Source organism: Sciurus carolinensis, chromosome 17 (assembly GCF_902686445.1).
Source record: "Sciurus carolinensis chromosome 17, mSciCar1.2, whole genome shotgun sequence".
Lineage (NCBI taxonomy): Eukaryota > Metazoa > Chordata > Mammalia > Rodentia > Sciuridae > Sciurus > Sciurus carolinensis.
In genome coordinates, this window is record NC_062229.1 from 12791515 (window position 1) to 12811755 (window position 20241).

The 20241-nt window shown below is 41.0% G+C and overlaps 1 protein-coding gene across 1 annotated transcript; it reads right to left on the bottom strand.

The window, feature by feature from the left end:
- Window positions 1–1086: 1086 nt before the first annotated feature.
- LOC124968075 (zinc finger protein 266-like) lies at window positions 1087–13248 on the bottom strand. The gene is given in 9 exon segments (XM_047530446.1): window positions 1087–1099; window positions 1458–2291; window positions 2293–2873; window positions 3849–3931; window positions 4445–4531; window positions 12502–12718; window positions 12755–12787; window positions 12882–13064; window positions 13222–13248. Coding segments are annotated over 9 exon segments (2058 nt in total).
- Between the last annotated feature and the right edge of the window lie 6993 nt (window positions 13249–20241).

Sequence of the window (20241 nt, forward strand, 5' to 3'; positions counted from 1 at the left end):
CTTAAAATGCTAAGATGTGAGGACCAAGTGAAGAATCTTCTGAATATATTTGAAGGGCTCTCCACCAGGGTGAATTCTCACAGACATGAAGCCTTATGCAATAAGCCTTACATGGATTTTGCCCAGTGAAATGTTTATTATGCCACGTGAAATATTTAAAGGATGTACTACATACCCAGGTTATTTACAGTAATTTTAGATGTGCAAAATAAGGCTTGTAGGCTTAGTAATCCTCACACATATCTTAGCAGCAGAGGTCTCTTTATAGTTTAAGCTCTTACACCTTACGTAAGGTCTAAAAATCTAATGACAAGCAAAGTTGTGGATTCAATCCTTGACAGGAAAAAATTTTTTATTTCAATTAAAAAAATTGCAATCAAGCTTTTACATTTCCAAAAAAGGAACTTGTCTACTCTAAGTGACTAAATGTTTACGAGGTGACATTTCTTACTTTCATAGTAAGAAACCTCTTTATTTCCAACCATTCTTTTCATAGTCTTTTGGAATTAGAAGTGCACATTAAGATCTGATAAAAGAGTAAAGGCTTTTTCACATATCTTAACATTCTCTCCTATGTGATTTCTTACATTTTTTTGAAGGGTTGAAAACTGAATGAAGACTTTCCTACATTCCCTCTGTCCCAAGGTTTCTCTGCACATTGGGTTTGTATATGAATACTGCCATTTGTGGAATATCTAAGGCCTTTCCACATTTTTTTTTGCTGTATTAGTTTTCTATGGTCGTCATAACAAAATAGCATAGACAGAAAGATTAAACAAGACAAACTTATTGGCATTTATTTCTGGAGACTGAAAGTTCAATATCAAGGTGTGGGCAGGTTGGTTTCCTCTGGATCCCATAACAGGAGGACATGTTCCAGATCTCTGTCCTGGGTTTGCAGAAAGCCAGTCATCTTTCTAGTGACTCCTCATGGTCTTGTGGGGGTAAAGGTGTCCTTTCTTTTCTTATGGGGATACCAGTGATGTTGTATTGGGCACTAAGAGCCTCATTTATTTTCTCCAACCTCATTTAAATTACTCACCTGTGTAATGTCCGTTACATTGTGAGGAACTAGGAGTTAGGACTTCAAAATATGAATCTGGAAGAAAGGGAACCATAACATTAAACACAAACATTCTCACCACTGAGTTTCCATCAGCATATTAAGGTTTGTGAAATTAAGGAAGGACTAACCAGTCTGTCTACATTCATAATGTTTCCCTCCAATGAGATTACTGATGTGTACAGTAAATCTTTAGAGTTTAGCAAAATCTCTTCCACAATCCTAACTACATATGGTCTGGCCTCAGTGTGAAGCCTTACACGTTTGTTAAGACCTGAGTGAAGATGTTTCCAAATTCCTTACACTCACAGAGTTTTTTCAAGTCTTTGAAGTGAACAGGGACACCTTGAGGTTTTCCCACATTCCTTATATTGACGGTTTCCTTTCTACATACCTTCATTCATGATTCTGAAAGGAACTGGAAGAATTGAAGACTTTCCCACACTCCTTACATTCATAGGGTTTCTCTCCAGTATGAGTTCTTTCATGTAATTGAAATGAATTAGAATATCTGAAGGTTTTCCCACACTGCTTACATTCATAAGGTTTTTCTCCAGTGTGGATTCTCATGTGAAGGGTAACACATGTGGGAAACTTGAAGGTTTTCCCACACTGTAGACACATGTATGGTTTTTTGGCACTGTGGGTTCGCATGTGATTGTTAAGACTGGAGGAATGTGTAAATGCTTTCCCACATTCCTTGCACTCAAAGGGCTTCTCTCCAGTGTGAATCCTCAAATGTCCACTAAGATTAGAGGAAATAGCAAATGCTTTCCCACATTTGACACATATAAAAGGCTTCTCTCCAGTGTGAGTTCTTATGTGTTCGCTGAGGCGGAAGGATCTAGCAAAGGCTTTCCCACAATTCTTGCAGTCATATGGTTTCTCTCCAGTGTGAGTTGGTAAATGTTTCCTAAGGCCAGAACGCTCTGTGAAGGCTTTGCCACAGTCTTTACATTTGAAAGGTTTTGTTCCAGTGTGAATTTGAAGGTGATCATGAAGGCATGAGGAATTTCTGAAGGATTTTCCACACACCTTACATTCAGAGGGCTTCTCTGCAGTGTGGTTTTTCACATGTTCAGTGAGTTGTGAAGACTCTTTGAAAACAGTCCCACATTTCTTTCGTTCACAGGGTTTCTTTTCCATGTGAATTTTAGCCTGTTGACTTAAGCAAGAAGAAACAGTGAAAACTTTCCCACATTCTGTACCTTTATAAGGTTTTTCTCCAGTGAGTTTTTCTATGTTGAGTAAGCTGACAAGACCTGGTGAAGGCTTTCCCACATTCCTTACATACATAGGTGTTATCTCCACTATGGGTTCCCATGTGAATATTTAGGTATGCAGAATATCTAAAGCCTTTTCCACATTCCTTACACTTATAGGATTTTTCTGCACTGAGTGTCTGTATATGCACAGCAAGGCTGGTGGAGTGAATGAAATTCATCCCGTATTCCCTCAGTTCATGGAGTTTGCCTCCATTGTGAGTGCTTCTATGGGCCTGAAGGTGCAGTGGATCAACAAAAGCTCTCCCACAGTCACTGTGTTCAAAGGGTTTGTCCTGAGTGCACATTTTCTGGTAAGTAGCTTTGGGAGGCAAGCTGAAGGTTTGGCTACGCTGATTCAACACAAAAAGTTTTTCTTCAGTAGAGGTTCTCTTGTGCAAAGAAAGGAAGACTATTCCATGTTGATCACAATGAGCAGTGGTCCCTGTATTTTACATTCTCACATATGACTTAAAGCAAGTACGCCCACTGATGAATTCGCCACATGGCTTACAGTCACAGAGTTCCCCTTCACTGTGGCTTCTTGCCTGTTGATAAAGGGATGAATAATGATTAAAGTATTTTTCAGACTCATTAATAGATTACATGCATCTGAAGACTGAAAATTATGATGGTCTCCATTCTGCCATTGTCATTATATGCATACAGCTTCTGCTCTTCTGATTTCTTTTTCTATCTTTCTTTCTTTCTTTCTTTTTTTTTTTTTTTGTTGTTGTTGTTGTTGTTGTTGTTTGTTTAGAGACAGATTCTATGTTGTCCAGGCTGGCTTTGAGAACTGTGGGGTTCAAGTGACCCTCTGCCTCAGTTTCCTGAGTAGCTGGAACTATAAGCAAGTATCATTTCTGGCTTACTGATTTATTTGTTCTTTTTCTTTTTCCTTCCCACCTCCCCATGGTATGGGAAATCAAACCCAGACATGCGCTACCACTGAGTTACATCCCCAACCCTTCTTACTGAGACAATCTTACTAAACTGCCAAGGTTGATCTCAAATTTGTGATCCGCCCACCTTGGTCTCTTGCTGGAATTACAGGTATACACCACCCTGAATGGCTTATTGATTTCTTTAAAGTGAAATGATGGAATATTTTTGCCAGTATACTCTGTCATCTATTCTAAACTTAAAAGATTTCTATAGATTAATGACAGTCTTTTAAAAACTATGTAGTAGGGCTGGGGAGATAGCTCAGTCGGTAGAGTGTTTGCCTTGCAAGCATAAGGCCCTGGGTTCAATCCCCAGCACCGCAAAAAACAAAACAAAACAAAACAAAAAAAACAAAAACTATCTAGTTACATATCTGGTAATGTACTGATGGGAACTCAGGAGCAACAAGTTTCTCAAGTTAGGTTTGGGACACCCCCAAATTCATCATATTCCAATTTTCCCTCCAGAGCCACTGGTCCTGCTCCTTCTCTCAAATCTCCCTCACTCTGATTTTCTATAATGGAATTCCCAGTCTTCTTTGACTTTAGAAAATTAGAAATATCCCTTGTTAGTCTTACCATGAGTATCTCACTGAAGGTCTGTTCCCTCAAAAAATCCTGCTGATGTGCAGCCCCTTTGATTTTAAGTCCCAGTTTCCATTCTAAGTAAAAGAGGAAAAGATATATAAGGGTCTGGAGACAGAAATGATAGAAAGGTGAAAATGATAGGGATCATTTACACTTGTTTTCAAATTAAACACAGTAAAGCAAAAAAAAAAAAAAAAAAAAAAAAAAGAATTCACAATTTTTACTATGTCAAAACTCTGGCAAAGATATGGACATGGGATCAAAATTTTAGATGCTTTATTATCAATAGATCCTATGAAAGTTAAAAATTGGTGATGAATACAAAGAACATTTATCTTGGAAGGAAACAAACAAAAGACAAGAATCATACATCAAAACAATGAATCTAAAGAAGAAATGCAACAGGTTATATTTTGAGATTATATAGGAAAGTCTGAGTTGGCACAGTAAGAGTACAGAAGGCTGAAGATTTCCTAACTTCTCATAAAAATGACCTGATGCTTCTGAGATCAAGTGCATCTTTAAAAGTTTCCTCTTTATACTTAGAGTGAATTTACTGACCAGGGGTATTCTCAATGAACACTCACCTTGAAGAACTCCTCCTTCCACTATCCTTGACTCTTCCTGCTCCAACCAAGAGATTAGGCTGGGTTTAAGGAGTTGACATCCTGTACCTAGGGAAAGACATATTCATGGAAGAGGCTAATAATGGAAGAGATGATAAACCTTCTCATGATTCAAGAACTACAGTTCTAATGAAAGCAGTGAAATTATTTCAAAAGGTTAAAAAAACAAATATCTCCTCTGCCTATGTCCCACAAAATTAGTTGTCTCTGACCCCTAAAACCCAAATTCAGGCTTATGTTCACATTTACAAAGCACTAAGACCCTCCCCCCCCCCCTTTAATCCAAATAGGAAATAGAGTGAAACAGTCATCTTCATTCATGGAGAATGAAAATCACACCTGATTGTTTTTTGTTTGTTTGGTTGGTTTTTTTGCAGTGCTAGGGATAGAACCCAGGGCCTTGTTCATGCTAGGCAAGCACTCTACCACTGAACTACAATCCCAGCTAGTACACCTGTGATCTTTAAGTGTGTAAGATTCATCTGGAGAACTTGCTCAACACATATGACAGGGCCCTGACTGCAGAGTTTCTAAGTATGTGAAAGGTGGAGACTGAGAAAATACAATCTCAAACAGTGATGGTGATGTTGCTGCAGATTAAAAGCTATTATGATAAAGGCTGTGTCTCTATTTTTTCCCACTATATTCAGAGTTGACTTCACTGATACTGCAACACAGTAAATACACACAAAATATATTTCCTAAGAGGCTACCCAGAATGATGCTACTGTGGCCAGGTTCTCATAGTTCTCCAGCATCACATCTCTGTACAGGTTTCTCTGAGTTGGGTCCAGTAAAATCCACTCCTCCTGGGTGAAGTTCACAGCCACATCATCAAAGGTCACCAAGTCCTAAACCATCATACACATGCTGGTTTGAGCCAAGTAACACATCTGCCAATGTTCACTAGAGGATGAGGAAGTGAGACCAAAGCCTGTACAGAGTTCAGAGGTCTCTCATTGTCTACCCCAGGGTTCAGTGGGGCTAGGAACTCTTCTCTATGCACACTCACTCACTGTCCATCTCCTCTAGTTATATGGCTCCGACGGCACTTCTTACATGTGATCTTCTCTCAACACAACCAGATTAGGTACTCATCTCATTTCCCTCTACTGTAGCACATTCTTGAGTACCATGTAAATACTTAATAAACAGTAACAAATGAACATATTCTTTAAAAAAAAAAAAAACACTTTCATTTCACCATCTGTCAGAGCACTCAGCAAAATAAGAAAGTCAGCACCATGAGGGAACATAAATTAGTAAACATGAAATACTAGGAAGACTTTCAGGGTGATTCTATGCCAATGAGTGGCTCTACTCCCTGGGGAAATTCAATTAGGGACTTAAGTTACTGAGTGGTGCCTTATCTGCTTTAAGGAGTTCTAGAAGTCAGGTATGGTGGTATATGCCTGTGGTCCCAGTTACTCAGGAGGCTGAAATGGAAGAACTGCTTGAGATCAGCTTAGACAACATGTCTCAAAAAAAATCCCAGGTGGGGGAAGAAACACCTCTCAGAACCCACCTCAAACAATAAGAAGCTTGAAGATAATTATGAGTTGAAGAAAACAAGTCCCCTTACTAGAGGCATGTTCAGGATTTTGTACAAGGATATGTGTTCTGCATACCTGATCACAGTTTGGCAGACAGTCATCTTCCTTTCTGCTTCTATCTTGTCTTCATTAAGGCAAACTGGGTCCCTCTACAAAAGACCTCAAGGAAAAGAAATAAGGTATGTGTTTTGGTGTGGCTATGAGGTGTCACCTGAGAAGCTCACGTGTGAGGCAATGTTCAGAGGCTGTAACCTCATCCATGGATTAATCCATTTGACAGATGAATAACTTAAATGAATCAGTAAGTGTAACCGTAAGCAGGTGGAGCACAGCTGGAAGAAGTAGGTCTCTGGGGGGCATGCCCTTGGGGATTGCATCTTGTCCCCAGCTTTTTGCTCTCTTTCTCTCTGCTTCCTGGTTGCCATAAGTTAAGCAACTTTCTTCCACCACACCCTTTCACCATGAAATTCTGCCCTGCCTCAGGCCCACAACAATGGAATCAGCCAACTATGGACTAACTGAAACTGTGAGCCCAAAATGAACTTTTTCCCCTCTAAATTGTTCTTGTCATGTACTTCGATCACAGCTTTTCATTGCAATGAAAAGCTGACTAACACAGCATGAGATCTCAGAGCTGCCCATAACTTCCACAATTCACATGCCTGGAAGTCATTCCATCCTAGTTTGAAATTCCGTGTAACCCTGCACACTCAATATGAAGTACACGATACTCCCGTATGGACGTCACAGCAGTCTGCCTCACCGAGAGCCAGAAAAGGAGACTGTGTGCCATGCTGCCCACACAGGAAAAGGATGGCAATCCCATTAAACATGAGGAAAGTTCTAGCCTTTTGAGAGGTGACTGTTCACCCACAGCAATAAAACTCATGAAAGAGTGGGAGGAGGGAAGCGAGGGGGAAATGCCGGGGAGTGATACTGGCCAAATTATATTGTCATATTGTGTGCATGCACTAATATGTAATAAAAATCCCACCATTATGTACAACTGTAGTGCACTGGTTAAAAAAAAATCATGGGGGCTGGGGAGATAGCTCAGTCAGTAGAGTGCTTGCCTTGTAAGCACAAGGCCCTGGGTTCAAACCCCAGCACCCAAAAAAAAAAAAAAAAAAAAAAAAAATCATGAAGAAGTTCTACAGCACTTCTCCCCAAGGGATTGACTGAAAACAAAATTCCCTGGCCAACTTCATTTCCTGAGAGTGCACTGGACTCTACACAGGGAGAACCTTAGAGAATCTCTGAAAAATATCATCAGTAGGACTTACCACGGGACAAATCAATGGCTGCCATCCTATGACATTGTGGCATCTGAAAAATTCTTTCCTGAGTCAGAGAGCACTTCAGGACAGCTTATGAAGCTACACCAACAGTGCCATCTTCATTCCTTCATCCCTCTTTATTCAGGATTAACTTAGTCCTGTTCACATCACCATCAATCAACAGGTATTAATTATTAATAATTAAACATCATACATTAGCATTCCTTGTAGATGTCATTTGTGAAAGACTGAAAACAATGTACTACATACTCTCAGTAACATCAATTGCTATTTACGAAAGACCAGACTAGAGTTATAATAGCAGCTTTATGTATATAATATAAGGTCACTTATAATTAATAACCCTTTACAGTAGATATTATTACCCTCCCCACTTTGGGTACTGAGGATTGAACCCAAGAGCACTCTACCACTAAGCCACACCCCAGTCCTTTGATCTCTGAGACAGGATCTTGCTAAGTTGCCCAGGCTGTCCTTGGACTTGCAATCTTCCTGCCTTATCCTCCCAAATTGCTGGAATGACAGGTGTGCGTCCCTGTATCTGGCTTTATCTATTCCTACAAGTACTGAAAAACTCAGATTTAGAGGATGCTGGTAATGGGTTCAGTCTATTATCCAGTTAGGAAGTGGTGAATGAGGACTTGGATGCCATCACGGTGCCTCTAACACCAGATCTACTACAACTGTTGTTACAGGTTGAGTATTCCTTATCCAAAATATTTGGGACCAGAAATGTTTCAGATTTCAGAATTGTGGGGGACTTTGGAATATTAGTAGCATTTACTGGATTCAGTCATGTGCTCACAAAGTTTTGGATTTTAGGTTTTTGGATTAGGAATGCTCAATCTGTACTTCCTAACCTGAACAGCAGTCAGTCTAGACCTGCCCTGTGTGACACAATGATCACTAGTCACGTGTCCACTAGTGATCACTTCATATGAAACTAGAACTGAAGAACAGTATTTTTAAATTTCACTTAATTTTAATAAAAATAACAATCTTGAGTAAGTAAAGCCCACATACTGACTTACGTGGTATTCAAATGATGACAAATAATGACATTTCCATAGTTCCATTAACCAAGAACCAAATTCAACCTCACAAAAATTACACAAAGCTTGTTCTATAAAAAGACAGAAACACTGAAGTAACATTGGATTACAAGAACCACCTACCCAGATTCCTAGTATAAACTGTACCCACCACCATGGGTCTCACCCTGGAGCTCCTTGGGCTAAACATGCCCAAATATGTGTAGTCTTTTGGCACTACAAAGAACACTGGATTTTTTAAAAATTGAGGTTGATGTATAACCAAATACACATTCAGAGGGTGAACTCTGACCATTGCATACACCTGAATAATCAAAAGCCTAAACAAGAAACGAAACATGTTCATCTCCCTAGAAAGCCCTCTCACCCCTCCCAGTCCATTCTCATACCATTGTCTCCTGTGATTTCTTCCCATTTCTACCTACATATAGATCCTGGGTGTATACATTAGGTGCTGTGCTCATCTATCTCAAGTGCATATCCTAATTTTTCTCTATTATTTAAAGAAACAATTTGGGAGAAAATGTTAAAATCTACTGGAGTCATGGTCATGTTTATATCTTCTCATGTCTGTAAAGCACTTTTATACATCTTGTAACTAAATTTATTGGGTGGATACACATTGAACTCTAATATTTCTGGAAGGAAAAAAAAACCTTAACAAACTCTATGTTCCTCTAAGAATGTTATAGATGATGTCATGTGACACAGCAACCACCTTTCCTTTGGAGAGTTTTTGCATCTCAAGGTACAGCACTGTATCCCCTTTGGACACCAATGTCCCCCTTTAGCTGGCAAAGCACCTGAGTCATCCAAGACATTCTATAATTGTTGGACAACAACTGAAATTCTTCTCAACACTGCTAAAGCATACCTAGATTAGAGCAGCAGGTGTAGCTCAGAGGTAGAGAACTGGCCTAGCATGTGAGAGGCCCTGGGTTCCATCCCCTAGATTAGAGCTAAATAACTGTCCATGACAATATACGTCAGTTTTCAGGAAATGTACTGAATTATTCAAAAGTGCAAGGGTGGTAGGAACACTGTCTCCTATGCCTTACATATCAGCCCCAGCTCGTCTGACACCAAGAAAGCAGTCACATGACCTCCTGCTGTGCCCTTGCACCCATACTGGTGCCCTCATTCCCTCTGGGCTTCCTGCTTTCCCTGAGGCTGCTCCTACCTTGCACCAGGCAACCCAGCAAACTTCACCTCCCTGGAGGCTGCAATAACACCATTTCCAACAAGGTCTGAGGCCCAGTGTTATGGAAGGGGCTCCCTCCAAGTACAGCCATCTTTAGAAACTCTATCAACTATAGGATATATGTTATTAGAGTTCCCTTTCTATCTCCAGACCCAGTCTCTCACAAAACTGAGACAGTGTTGTCAGGAGATAAGAATTTGGAAGTAATCAGTCAAGCCTTTGGGCCTGACCATAGAGCTGGGTAGGTTTCTTTCCTTTTTTTTTTTTTTTTTTTTTTTTTTTTTTTATACTAGGAATTTAACCCAGGGGTTCTTTGTGCTTTATCACTGAGCTATATACCCTGTCATTGTTTAGTTGTAATTTTGAGGAAGGGTCTCACTAAGTGGCTTAGGGCCTAAGTTTCTGAAGTTGGCCTTGAACTTGCAATCCTCCTGCCTCAACCTCCCAAGTCACTGAGATTAAAAATGTGCATCACCACACCTGGTTAGAGATGGATTTTTTTTTTCTATTTTTTAGTTGTAGATGGACACAATACCTTTATTTTATTTATTTATTTTTATGTGGTGCTGAGGATTGAACCCAGTGCCTCACACGTGTAAGGCAAGGGCTCTACCACTGAGCTACAACCCCAGCCCTAGAGCTGGGTTTCTTCAAACAAAAAGCATTCGGCAGGATCGTATCAACCAGGCTACTCTCTGTGTTTGATTGTGATAAAGCACTTGCCTTAGAAATCCAAATAGCCAGGCACTGTGGCCCACACCTGTAATCCTAGCAACTCAGGAGGCTGAGGCAGGAGGATCAAAAGTTTAAAGCCAGTCTCAACAACTTAGTGAGACCCTGTATCAAAATAAAAGATTAAAAAGGGTGGGGATGTGGCTCAGTGGTTAAGCATTCCTGGGTTCAATCTCTGGTACTAAATAGAAAAAAAAAAGCTCGGGGGGCTGAGATAGAAGGATCAAAAGATTGAGGCCAGTCTTAGCAACTTAGTGAGGCCCTAAGCAATTTAATGAGACCCTGTCTCAAAATAAAAAATAAAAAAGCTGGAGATAGATCTCAGTGGTAAAGCGCCTCTGGGTTTAATCCCCAGAATCAAAAGGGAAAACAAAAAAAAAAGAAGTGGGTTCAAGTAAATGCTACCCTTAACCATTACAACTGTTACAGAACTAACTACATAATTACAATTACAAGGACTTTGTGGTAAGAGATGAGATTCCTCTGAGAGGACTTGTGATTTGCAGTTCAATTCAAGGTCTGACAACCAAACAGCCCCTTAGGATTAACTTAACAATAATGAGTGTGTAGACTACAAAAACGGCACTGCTGACCATCATTCATGAAGACGCTTAGCAGAGAGTTGCTACTCTTCATCCATTAGCCAGGATGGTCTAGCAAAGGATGGGACCCAGGAAACAACAGAAGCTTTAGGCAGTCAACAGGTCCCATGTCTGAGTTTACTGTCAACTATGGGACCAGCATCTGAAAATTTTTCCTTTCAAATTGTTCACTGAGGTGAAAATTCAACCTAGTGGAGGAAAAATGAGAGAGAGAATTTATTTGGTGATACAGGGTTGCAATCAGGGCAATACCAAATTCAAGCTTGAAAACATACTGGTAGGTTTGAGATGTGGTGGCTGTTTTTAATAGCTTAAATTGCAGGGATGTTTAATTGGAGCTCATCTGTCAAGAATTGTGATTGGTGCAGCAAGAACCAAACTGTCTTGGAAGAAAGGAGTTGGACACTCTCAAGAAGCAAAGGGGATGTTTCACAAACTGTTAGGAAGGCCAGTGAATTTCCTTCCAAAGTTGTAGTGCAGCCCCATTCACAAAGTCCAGTATGTATTCAGATGGGTATGCGCAAGCAGCTCAGTTCCACAGGTGAGCTGTGGATGTGCCTAATCCTGGTTTGACATGGCCTCTGACTCCACTTTAAGTGCCCTAACCAATATTGCTCCATTTTGATTTTTCTGACAATGGTTCAATAAAAAATTTTAAAAAAATAAAAAATCCTCTGGGAATCTCCTACAGATACCCAAAGTATAAACCAAAACGGTACTTCTTCACATATATCAGAACCATAACAAAACACATCTTATTCCGTTAAAAGTTGCAGATGTTTTAAGTCGAAAATCCTGTATCCAAAATGCTTTGGACCAGAAGTGTTTAAAATTTCAATATTTTCAGATTTGGGAACATTTATGATTGAGTGATTTATGTATTTATTCATAAATGTGTATTCGTGTTTGTGTATTTATTTGTGTGTATTTATTTATACATACATACACGCATACTGGGAACTGAACTCAGGGGCACTTAATCACTGAGCAACATCCCAGCCCCTTTGTTTTTTATTGTGAGACAGGGTTTTGCTAAGTTGCTGAGCCAGGCGCCGTGGCACACACCTGTAATCCCAGGGATCTGGGATGCCGAGGCAGGAGGATCCCAAATCCCAGGTCAGACTCAGCAATTTAACGAAACCCTGTCTCAAAATTTAAAAAATTAAAGGAATGGAGATGTAGCGGAGTCACAGAGTGCACCTGGGCTCAAACCCCTGTGCCACATAAAAATAAAATACACCTAATGACCAACACAGAGTCATATAAATAAGTTCTTCCCACTGGAGTATTTTCTTCAAACTGACCTACCAAGACCCGCTGAGGGATCCTGAGGGCTAACGCCCACGAAGCCTGGTAAAGGTGCAGACCACAGGCGCCGTCTCTAGGTGCCCACCTGCTGGCGCCAGTCTACACTCACAAACAGAAATACGCACACCCTACACACCTACAAAAGCAGCTTTATCTTTCCACCTCATTGCCAAAAACAAGGGATGTGCAAAGAGAAAACCGAGTGCTCGGATGAAACCTCTGCAGCAAAAGCAGGAAGAAGCCCTCGGTGCCAACTTCCCCCCGGGGCTCACCGGACGCGGCGGACGCGCCAGGCCGGGCAGCGGGAGGACGCGGGCCCGCGCCCACCTGACCCCACCGCGGCAAACTGCTCTCCTCCGGGGGAGTCCACAAGGCCTGCGGGGCGGCGTCGGAAGAGGCCAGCGCAGTTTCGGGAGGCGGCCGGAGGAAGTGCCTCGCCGCACCGTCGCCGCCGACGCCGCGCGGCCTCTCGGCCCGGCGAGCGCCGCCGACGCCGCGCGGCCTCTCGGCCCGGCGAGCGCCGCCTCCTCGGAGGCCCGCGCGGCCCTCGCACTTCCACTAGCCCTGCCAGCGTCCCTCCGCCCTGCCTCCCCAAAGCAGGGAGATCAACCACAGCTAAGCGAAAAACCGAACTTGGCCGCGCAGAGCCTACGCCGGAAGAGCCCGTTGGTGACGTCACTTCCGCTCCGCCCTTCCGCCCTCGAGGGCCGCAGGGCGGGGCTCGGGCCTCGGGCACGCGGGGCAACTTAGGGCGGAGCTGGCAGATTCCCAGCGTGAGGGTGCAGATGGCCCCGTTGGAGCCTGAACCCCCGGAGGCCAAGGACGAGGGGCTTGGCTGCCACCCCAAAAGAGAAAGTTCCCATAAAACACAAATCCCCCACTTAAAACTATACCATTTAATCCTTTTTAAGGCATGTACAGTGTTGTGAAACCATAATTTTAGATTTGCATTACCCAAAAGAACCCTTCAGATGTCAAGACCCTTCGCTTACCTCCCCCCTCAATCTCAAGGCAACCATAAGACTACTGTCTGTCTACTGATTTACCTTTTGTGGACATTTCATATGAATAAAAACAAGTTTTTTTGAACAGCTTTTTTCACCTAGCATGTTTTCCAAGGTTCATCTGCGTTGCAGTAGCTATTTCTTTTTATTGCCAAATAATATTGTTTATGGATATATACCATGTTTTACTATCTATTCATTAGTTGATATCTGAGTTTTTACTTTGTATTGAGACTAATGCTGTCATGAAAATTCACATATATCCCTTGGTGCATACATGGTTTTCTCTTGAGTATATACCCAGGAGAGGAATTGCTGATTCATAGAGTATGTTTAAAGATTTTTAAAACCTATCAAACTATTTCCAAAGACACTGCAACATTTGGCATTCCCACCAGGGTTCCAATTTCTCCACACCCTTTTGCTAATCTTTTTCATATTAAACATCCTAATGGTATTAGATTTGCTAATCTTTTTCATATTAAACATCCTAATGGTATGAAGTGATATTTTTATTAGCATTTTCCTCAAACTAGTAATGTTGAGCATCTTCTCACTTGCCTTTTAGCCATTTGTATGTCTTTGGAGAAACGTTTATTCAAATCCTTTGCAATTGTTTTTTTTTTTTTTTCTTTCTTTCTTTTTAAGTTGTAGATGGACATACCTTTTATTTTATGTGGTGCTGAAGAATGAACCAGTGCCTCACACATGCTAGGAAAGCACTATACCACTGAGCTACAACCCCAACCCGTTTGGTTTCTTGAGACATGCTGTCCAAATGTTGCCCAGTCTCTCCTTGAATTTTGGGGCTCAAGTGATTCTCCTGCTTCAGCCTCCCAAGTAGCTGGAACTACAGGAGCACACCACGGGCACTCTGCTCATTGTACCTTTTAAATTCTTTTCATTTTATCAAGGTGAAGAAGTTCTATACACACGTGTGTATGCACACTCACACTACTGTGATATTGAAGAACCACCAAAGGGCACTTAACTGCATCCTCAACTTACCAAGTTGCCTAGGCTGGCTTCAAACTTGTGATCCTCCTGACTCAGACTTGTGAGTCACAGATTATATGGCATTCGTCGCCATGCCCAGCTTAATGTCACGTTTGGATTGATAATGTACTGATAGTACAATATATGTGAAAAGATAGTGTGTGAAAATACAATTGATTTTTACTTATTCACCTTGTTACCTGTAACCCTGCTTAATTTACTAGTTCTAATAGTGTTTTAATGGATTTTATAAGAACTACTATATAAAAGATAATGTGCTCTACTAATGTAGATGGAAACTTCGTTCTTTCCAATGTGGTTGAAATTATTTGTTTGGGTTCACAACTCTAGAGGTTCCAAAGACTGGGTAGCCCTGCAGCACTGGGCACTTGGCAAGGATGGTACATCAAGGTGGAAGCACACAGTGGAGCAAACCACTTACATTATGAGCCAGGAACAGGGACTCAAAGGCAAAGTTCCCTTGATCCTCATCAGGAAGATGCCCCAAATGACCTAAAAAACTCCCACCAGGCCCCACTTTAAAAAGGCACTACCTTGGGGATCAGGCCTTTAAGACATGGACCTTTGGGACAGAGTCACCAAACCACAGAAAACTGTTAAAGGATACTACAAAAAAAGATGGCAAGCAGATCCAGACTAGCACACTATTCCCACAAACACATACTAGAAGCCATTCCACATTAATGAGTCATCGTGCACGGATTCGTACACACACACTGCTCCCATGTATTCACGTATCACCATCTGGGGCTTGAGCACCTGCATGCAGTTAATGAAGACAATGACCAAGAAAAAAACTGGCAGAAGTCCTGAGTGTATTACCTTATCTAGCCCAAGAAAGTTTGAGACTGCCAGTCAAGACAGGGCATGCCTATAATCCCAGCAACTGGGGAAGATGAGGTCCTAAGCATCCCAGGGAGACCCTATCTCAAAATAAAGCATAAAAAAAGGGGTGGGGATGTGGGGGTTGCGGGGAGAGAGAGGGGAGAGGGGGGGAAGAGGAGGGAAGAGGAGGAAGAGGAGGACTAGAAGTAATTGTTGAAGTTCAGGCTGTCCCTTTCCTCAGTTCTTAATTTAGGGTTAGGGTGTAGCTCAGTGGTAGAGCACTTGCCTAGCATGTGCAAGACCCTGGATTTATCCCCAGCACTGAAAACCAAACAAAACCTTAAACTCCTAGGAGATGGAATATAACTCAGTGGTAGAGTCCTTGCCTGGTATGTGCCAGATCCCAGGTCCAGTCCCCAGCCCTGCAGGTCATGCACTAGGCTGAACAGGGAGCACACAGATTCAATTCAGTTAAAATGCCAAATGAAATTATAATTTTAATTAATAATTTTTAAAAATTACAAGGTCAACCAAGAAACAAAGGAAGAAACAGACTCCATCTCAATAGAAAGAGCTGCAAAAAACTGGAAACAATTCTTCAGAGATCACAATATATCTCTGAGTCTGTTCAATGTCCAGGTCTAGGGATTGTCCCTGGTTATCATGCATGCCCATTTGTGTACTATGCACACTACTCTCAGGGATTAGCACTGCTTAACTTTGTGCCATTCTAGAGCAGCCTATAAGTCAACTAGCTAGTAGTGTTCAAAATTGTTTATATACTATATGAGAGAGGAAAGATATTAAAACTTAAAGTAGAAAGGTCTTAAGGTAATGGAGCACATAAATTTCAGACTTTAAAAATTAAAATAGGCACAGAGTGAGTTTGCTCATTTGGCATGACCAGGGCTCACAAAGTCCAGCTGGTCTTCAAGCACAGAAGGCCTACTGGCTGTGGTTGATATTTCCCTAACTAGCTTAACCTGGGGGAAAAAATTAGATTTACTGTCTACTTTTACATGATTTTAATGAATATATTCATTTGCATTGAAAAAGCTGCACATGAGTCAAAGAATCATAAGCAATAGGCCAGATTTTCCTCAATTTGTGCCAGAGAATGCACAGCACGCACTCTGTTTTCCTTTTCTCTCCTTTCCTACTAGCTTCCACAAAGGGGAGCAACATCCTGGTGGGTCCAGAGTGCAGGCCAGGCTGAAGGATAGCTCCCTGCTTGTCTGCAGGGCACAGGGAAGGCCCCATTGCCTTGGAGTCATGGAACTCTAGGAAGCTTGCTGAGAGCATGTCCACCAGGTGGGACTCAGCAAAGTTAGAGCCCTTTACTCATTTAGCATCCCACAAACACCTGTGGGGGGCCTGCCAGTTTGTCATGCCTGGTAGACACTGGAGTTGCAAATGCAGAAAGGAGGCGCTCCCTCAGCTCAGAGCTCTAGACTGGCTAGAAACCAGGCAGGAGAGCTGCCTTCCTCCTGGCAGTCCTTACAGGCTGTGTTCTATAGTGTTATCTCAATGAATTAATAAGTACAGAACCCTCGCTCCTAGGGGAAACACAAAATCAGGTCCCGAGAGCCTGTAGTGATGGCATTTTTTTTTTTTTTTTTTTTTTTTTTTTTTTTTGTGCGGTGCTGGGGATTGAACCCAGGGCCTTGTGCATGCAAGGTAAGCACTCTACCAACTGAGCTATCTCCCCAGCCCCGGCATTTTTTTTTTTTTTTTTTTGTCACAAATATGTAACTTTTTTATGTGTATTTCTGTTTAAAGACACCTTATTCAATATATATATATAGTTGATCCATTGACCTTGAACTTTTGACAATAGCACTATTCTTGCACTTGAAAAAAATTAAAATAATTTAATGAGGAAAAAATCCATTAAAAAAGAAAAAAAGGGGGAGGGAAGTGCTGGGGAGGGATGCTGGCCAAATTATACTATTATATTGTGTGCACATACAAATATGTAACAACAAATTCCACAATTATGTACAACTAAAATGCACAATAAAAATGTGGGAAGAAAATAGTGTGTGGAAGAAAGTAGGGGTGCCAATTACTTTTAAAAAGAGAGAGAAAAATGAAAATCATTAAGAGGACTGAATTAAATCCAAACTCATCAGCAGCCATTAAACAAGCATAGTTACTGTGGATCTAGTGGCTCAAGATCAAGGTAATGTAAAATTGTGTTGAATTCTGATCCTAATGAAGGATGAGTGACAAAATGTGAAATAAGATGGAGCATGTCCCCTGTGCACTTGAACAGAATGTGTATTGTTAGTTTTGGATGAAATGTTCTGCCAAGTTCTGTTGTCCACTTAATATAAAGACAAGTTCAGGTCCAATGCTTCCTGATTGACTTTCAGTTCAGATAATCTATCCATTGTTGAATAGTGGGGTATTTAAGACTCTAGGATTGCATTGCTACCTATTTTTCACCTTGTTACTTGCTTTCTATATTTTTTTTTGCCTGGGGGTGGGGGGTGGTGGTTCCAGGGATTGAACTCAGGGGCATTCAACCACTGAGCCACATCCCCAGCCCTTTTTTTATATTTTATTTAGAGACAAGGTCTCACTGAGTTGCGTAGGGCCTTGCTATGTTGCTGAGGTTGGCTTTGAACTGACAATACTCCTGCCTCAGTCTCCTAAGTCTCTGGGATTACAGGTGTGCACCACCACACCTGGCTCTATACTTTCTTCTGCTGTTAAGTACATATATATATACTTACAATTTCTTATGGTTTGGATCTGAAATGTCCCCTAAAGTCTCATGTTGAACACCACCCCAGCTGGTGGTGTTATTGGGAGGTGGTTATTGAGCCGGTAGGGCCCAGTTGGAAGAAATAGGTCACAGAGGTGTGTCCTTCAAGGTTCAATATCTTGTCCCTGGCCCTTTCTTTCTCTATCTCTCTACTTTCCAGGCACCATGAGATGAGCAACTCTGCACATGGCTCCCTACTATGATGTTCTGCCTCATCACAGACCCAGAGCAATAGGGCCAAGTGGACATGGATTTCACATCTGAAATCACAGGCCAAAATAAAACTTTGCTCCTTTAAGTTGATTTTCTCAGGTATTTTATCACAGTGACCAAAAGCTGACATACAACTGTTATATCCTCTTAATGAAGTAGCCATTTCACCATCCTATATCCCCCTTTCTCCCATTACAGTTTTTGACATAGTCTATATTCTCTGATGCAAATACAGACACCCCTATTCTCTTTTGGTTTCCATTTGCGAGGAATATCTTTTCCCGTCCCTATACTTTCCATATACTTATATCCCTAAAGGTAAAGGGAGTCTCCTGTAGGCACCATAGAGTATGTCCTGGATTTTGATGCAATCAGTCCCTATGTCCTTTGATGGGCAAATTCAGTCCATTTATATTGGGGGAGGATACTAGGGATTGAACCCAGGGACACTTTACCGCTGAGCTACATCGCCCGTTCTTTTTATTTTTTATTTTGAAACAGAGTCTCACTAAGTTGCTGAGGATGGTCTTGACCTTGAGATCCTCCTATTTCAGCCTCCTGAGTCACTGGAATTAGAGGCATGCACCACCATGCCCAGCAGTCCACTCACATTTGAAGCAGTTATTAAATGTGGCCAACAGGGATTTATGCCTATAATGTAAGGGTAATTCAATGCATGTAAAAATCAATAAATGTCACATTTCACATAACAAAAAGGGAAAAACTCATCACTGAAAAAAAAAAAAAAGCATTTAACAAAATTCAACATCTTTCATGTTACCAGTTCTCAACAAATGAGGCATAGGATGAATGTACCTTATCATAATGACTATATATGACAAGCAAGGGCTATCATCATAACTAAATGATGAAAAGTTCAAAGCTTTCCTTTAAGATCAAGAACAAGCCAAGCGTGGGGGCACATGCCTGTAATCCAAGCAGCTCAGGAGGCTGAGACAGGAGGATCGTTTCAAAGCAGACTCAGTAAAAGTGAGGTGCTAAGTAAATCAGTGAGACTGTCTCTAAATAAAACATAAAATAGGACTGGGATGTCGCTCAATGGTCTCTGAATTCAGGTCTGAGTGTTCCAGAGTTCAATCCCTGGTACCAAAAAAAAAAGATCAAGAATAAGAGCATCCATGCTTGCAACTTCTATTTGTCATACCAGAAGTTCTAGTCATAGCAACTAAGCAAGAAGAAATAAAAAGAATCCAAATACGAAAGAAGGAAAATTGCAAATGACATAATCTTGAATAGAGAAAATCCTAATAACGCATTAAAAATTTGTTAGAAATAATAAATTCAGAAAAGTGGCATGATACAAAGTCAACGCAGATAAGTCAGGATGAACAATCTAAAAAATTAAGAAAACAATCTCAATGACAACATCAAAAGCAGTAAAATACTAATACACTTTAACCAGGGAGATGAAAGGGTGACAAACTAAAACCAACATAACATTGATGAATGACATTAAAGATACAAATAAACAGAAAGATGTTCATGGACTAGTAATGTTGTGAAAATACCCATCACTACCTAAAGTAATCTAGACACTTAATGCCATCCTCTTCAAGATTCCAATGGCATTTGTCACAAAACTATTTTAAAATTCCTAAAATTCATTCCTAACCACAAGATATTCCAAAAGGCCAAAAGAATAAAACAAAACCCTAAACAAAAACAAAATTAGAAGCATCACACTTCCTGATTTCAAATTATATCAAAAATTTACAGTAATCAAAACAGTATGAGCCAGTTGTGGTGGTACACACCTATAATACCAGCAAGGGAGGCTGGGGCAGGAAGATTGCAAGTTTGAGGCCAGTCTCAGAAACTTAATCAGACCTGTCTCAAAATTAATAAAAAGCTGGGAATACGGCCCAATGATAGAGCATCACTGGGTTCAATTCCTATTACTGGAGGGAAAAAAATCCAAACAGTATGATATTGGCATAAAAGAAACCCAGGAACACATGGACAATGTTCACAAATATCCCAAAAACATAAGATGCAGAAAAGATACTCTGTTCAATAAATGGTAATGTGAAAACTAAATATCCACATGCAAAAGAATGCAACACACAAAAACCCATTCAAAATGGATTAGACATGAATCTGAGGACATGAAAAATCATAAAACTCCTAGAAGAAAATGGGGAAAAGTACTATGACACTGGTCT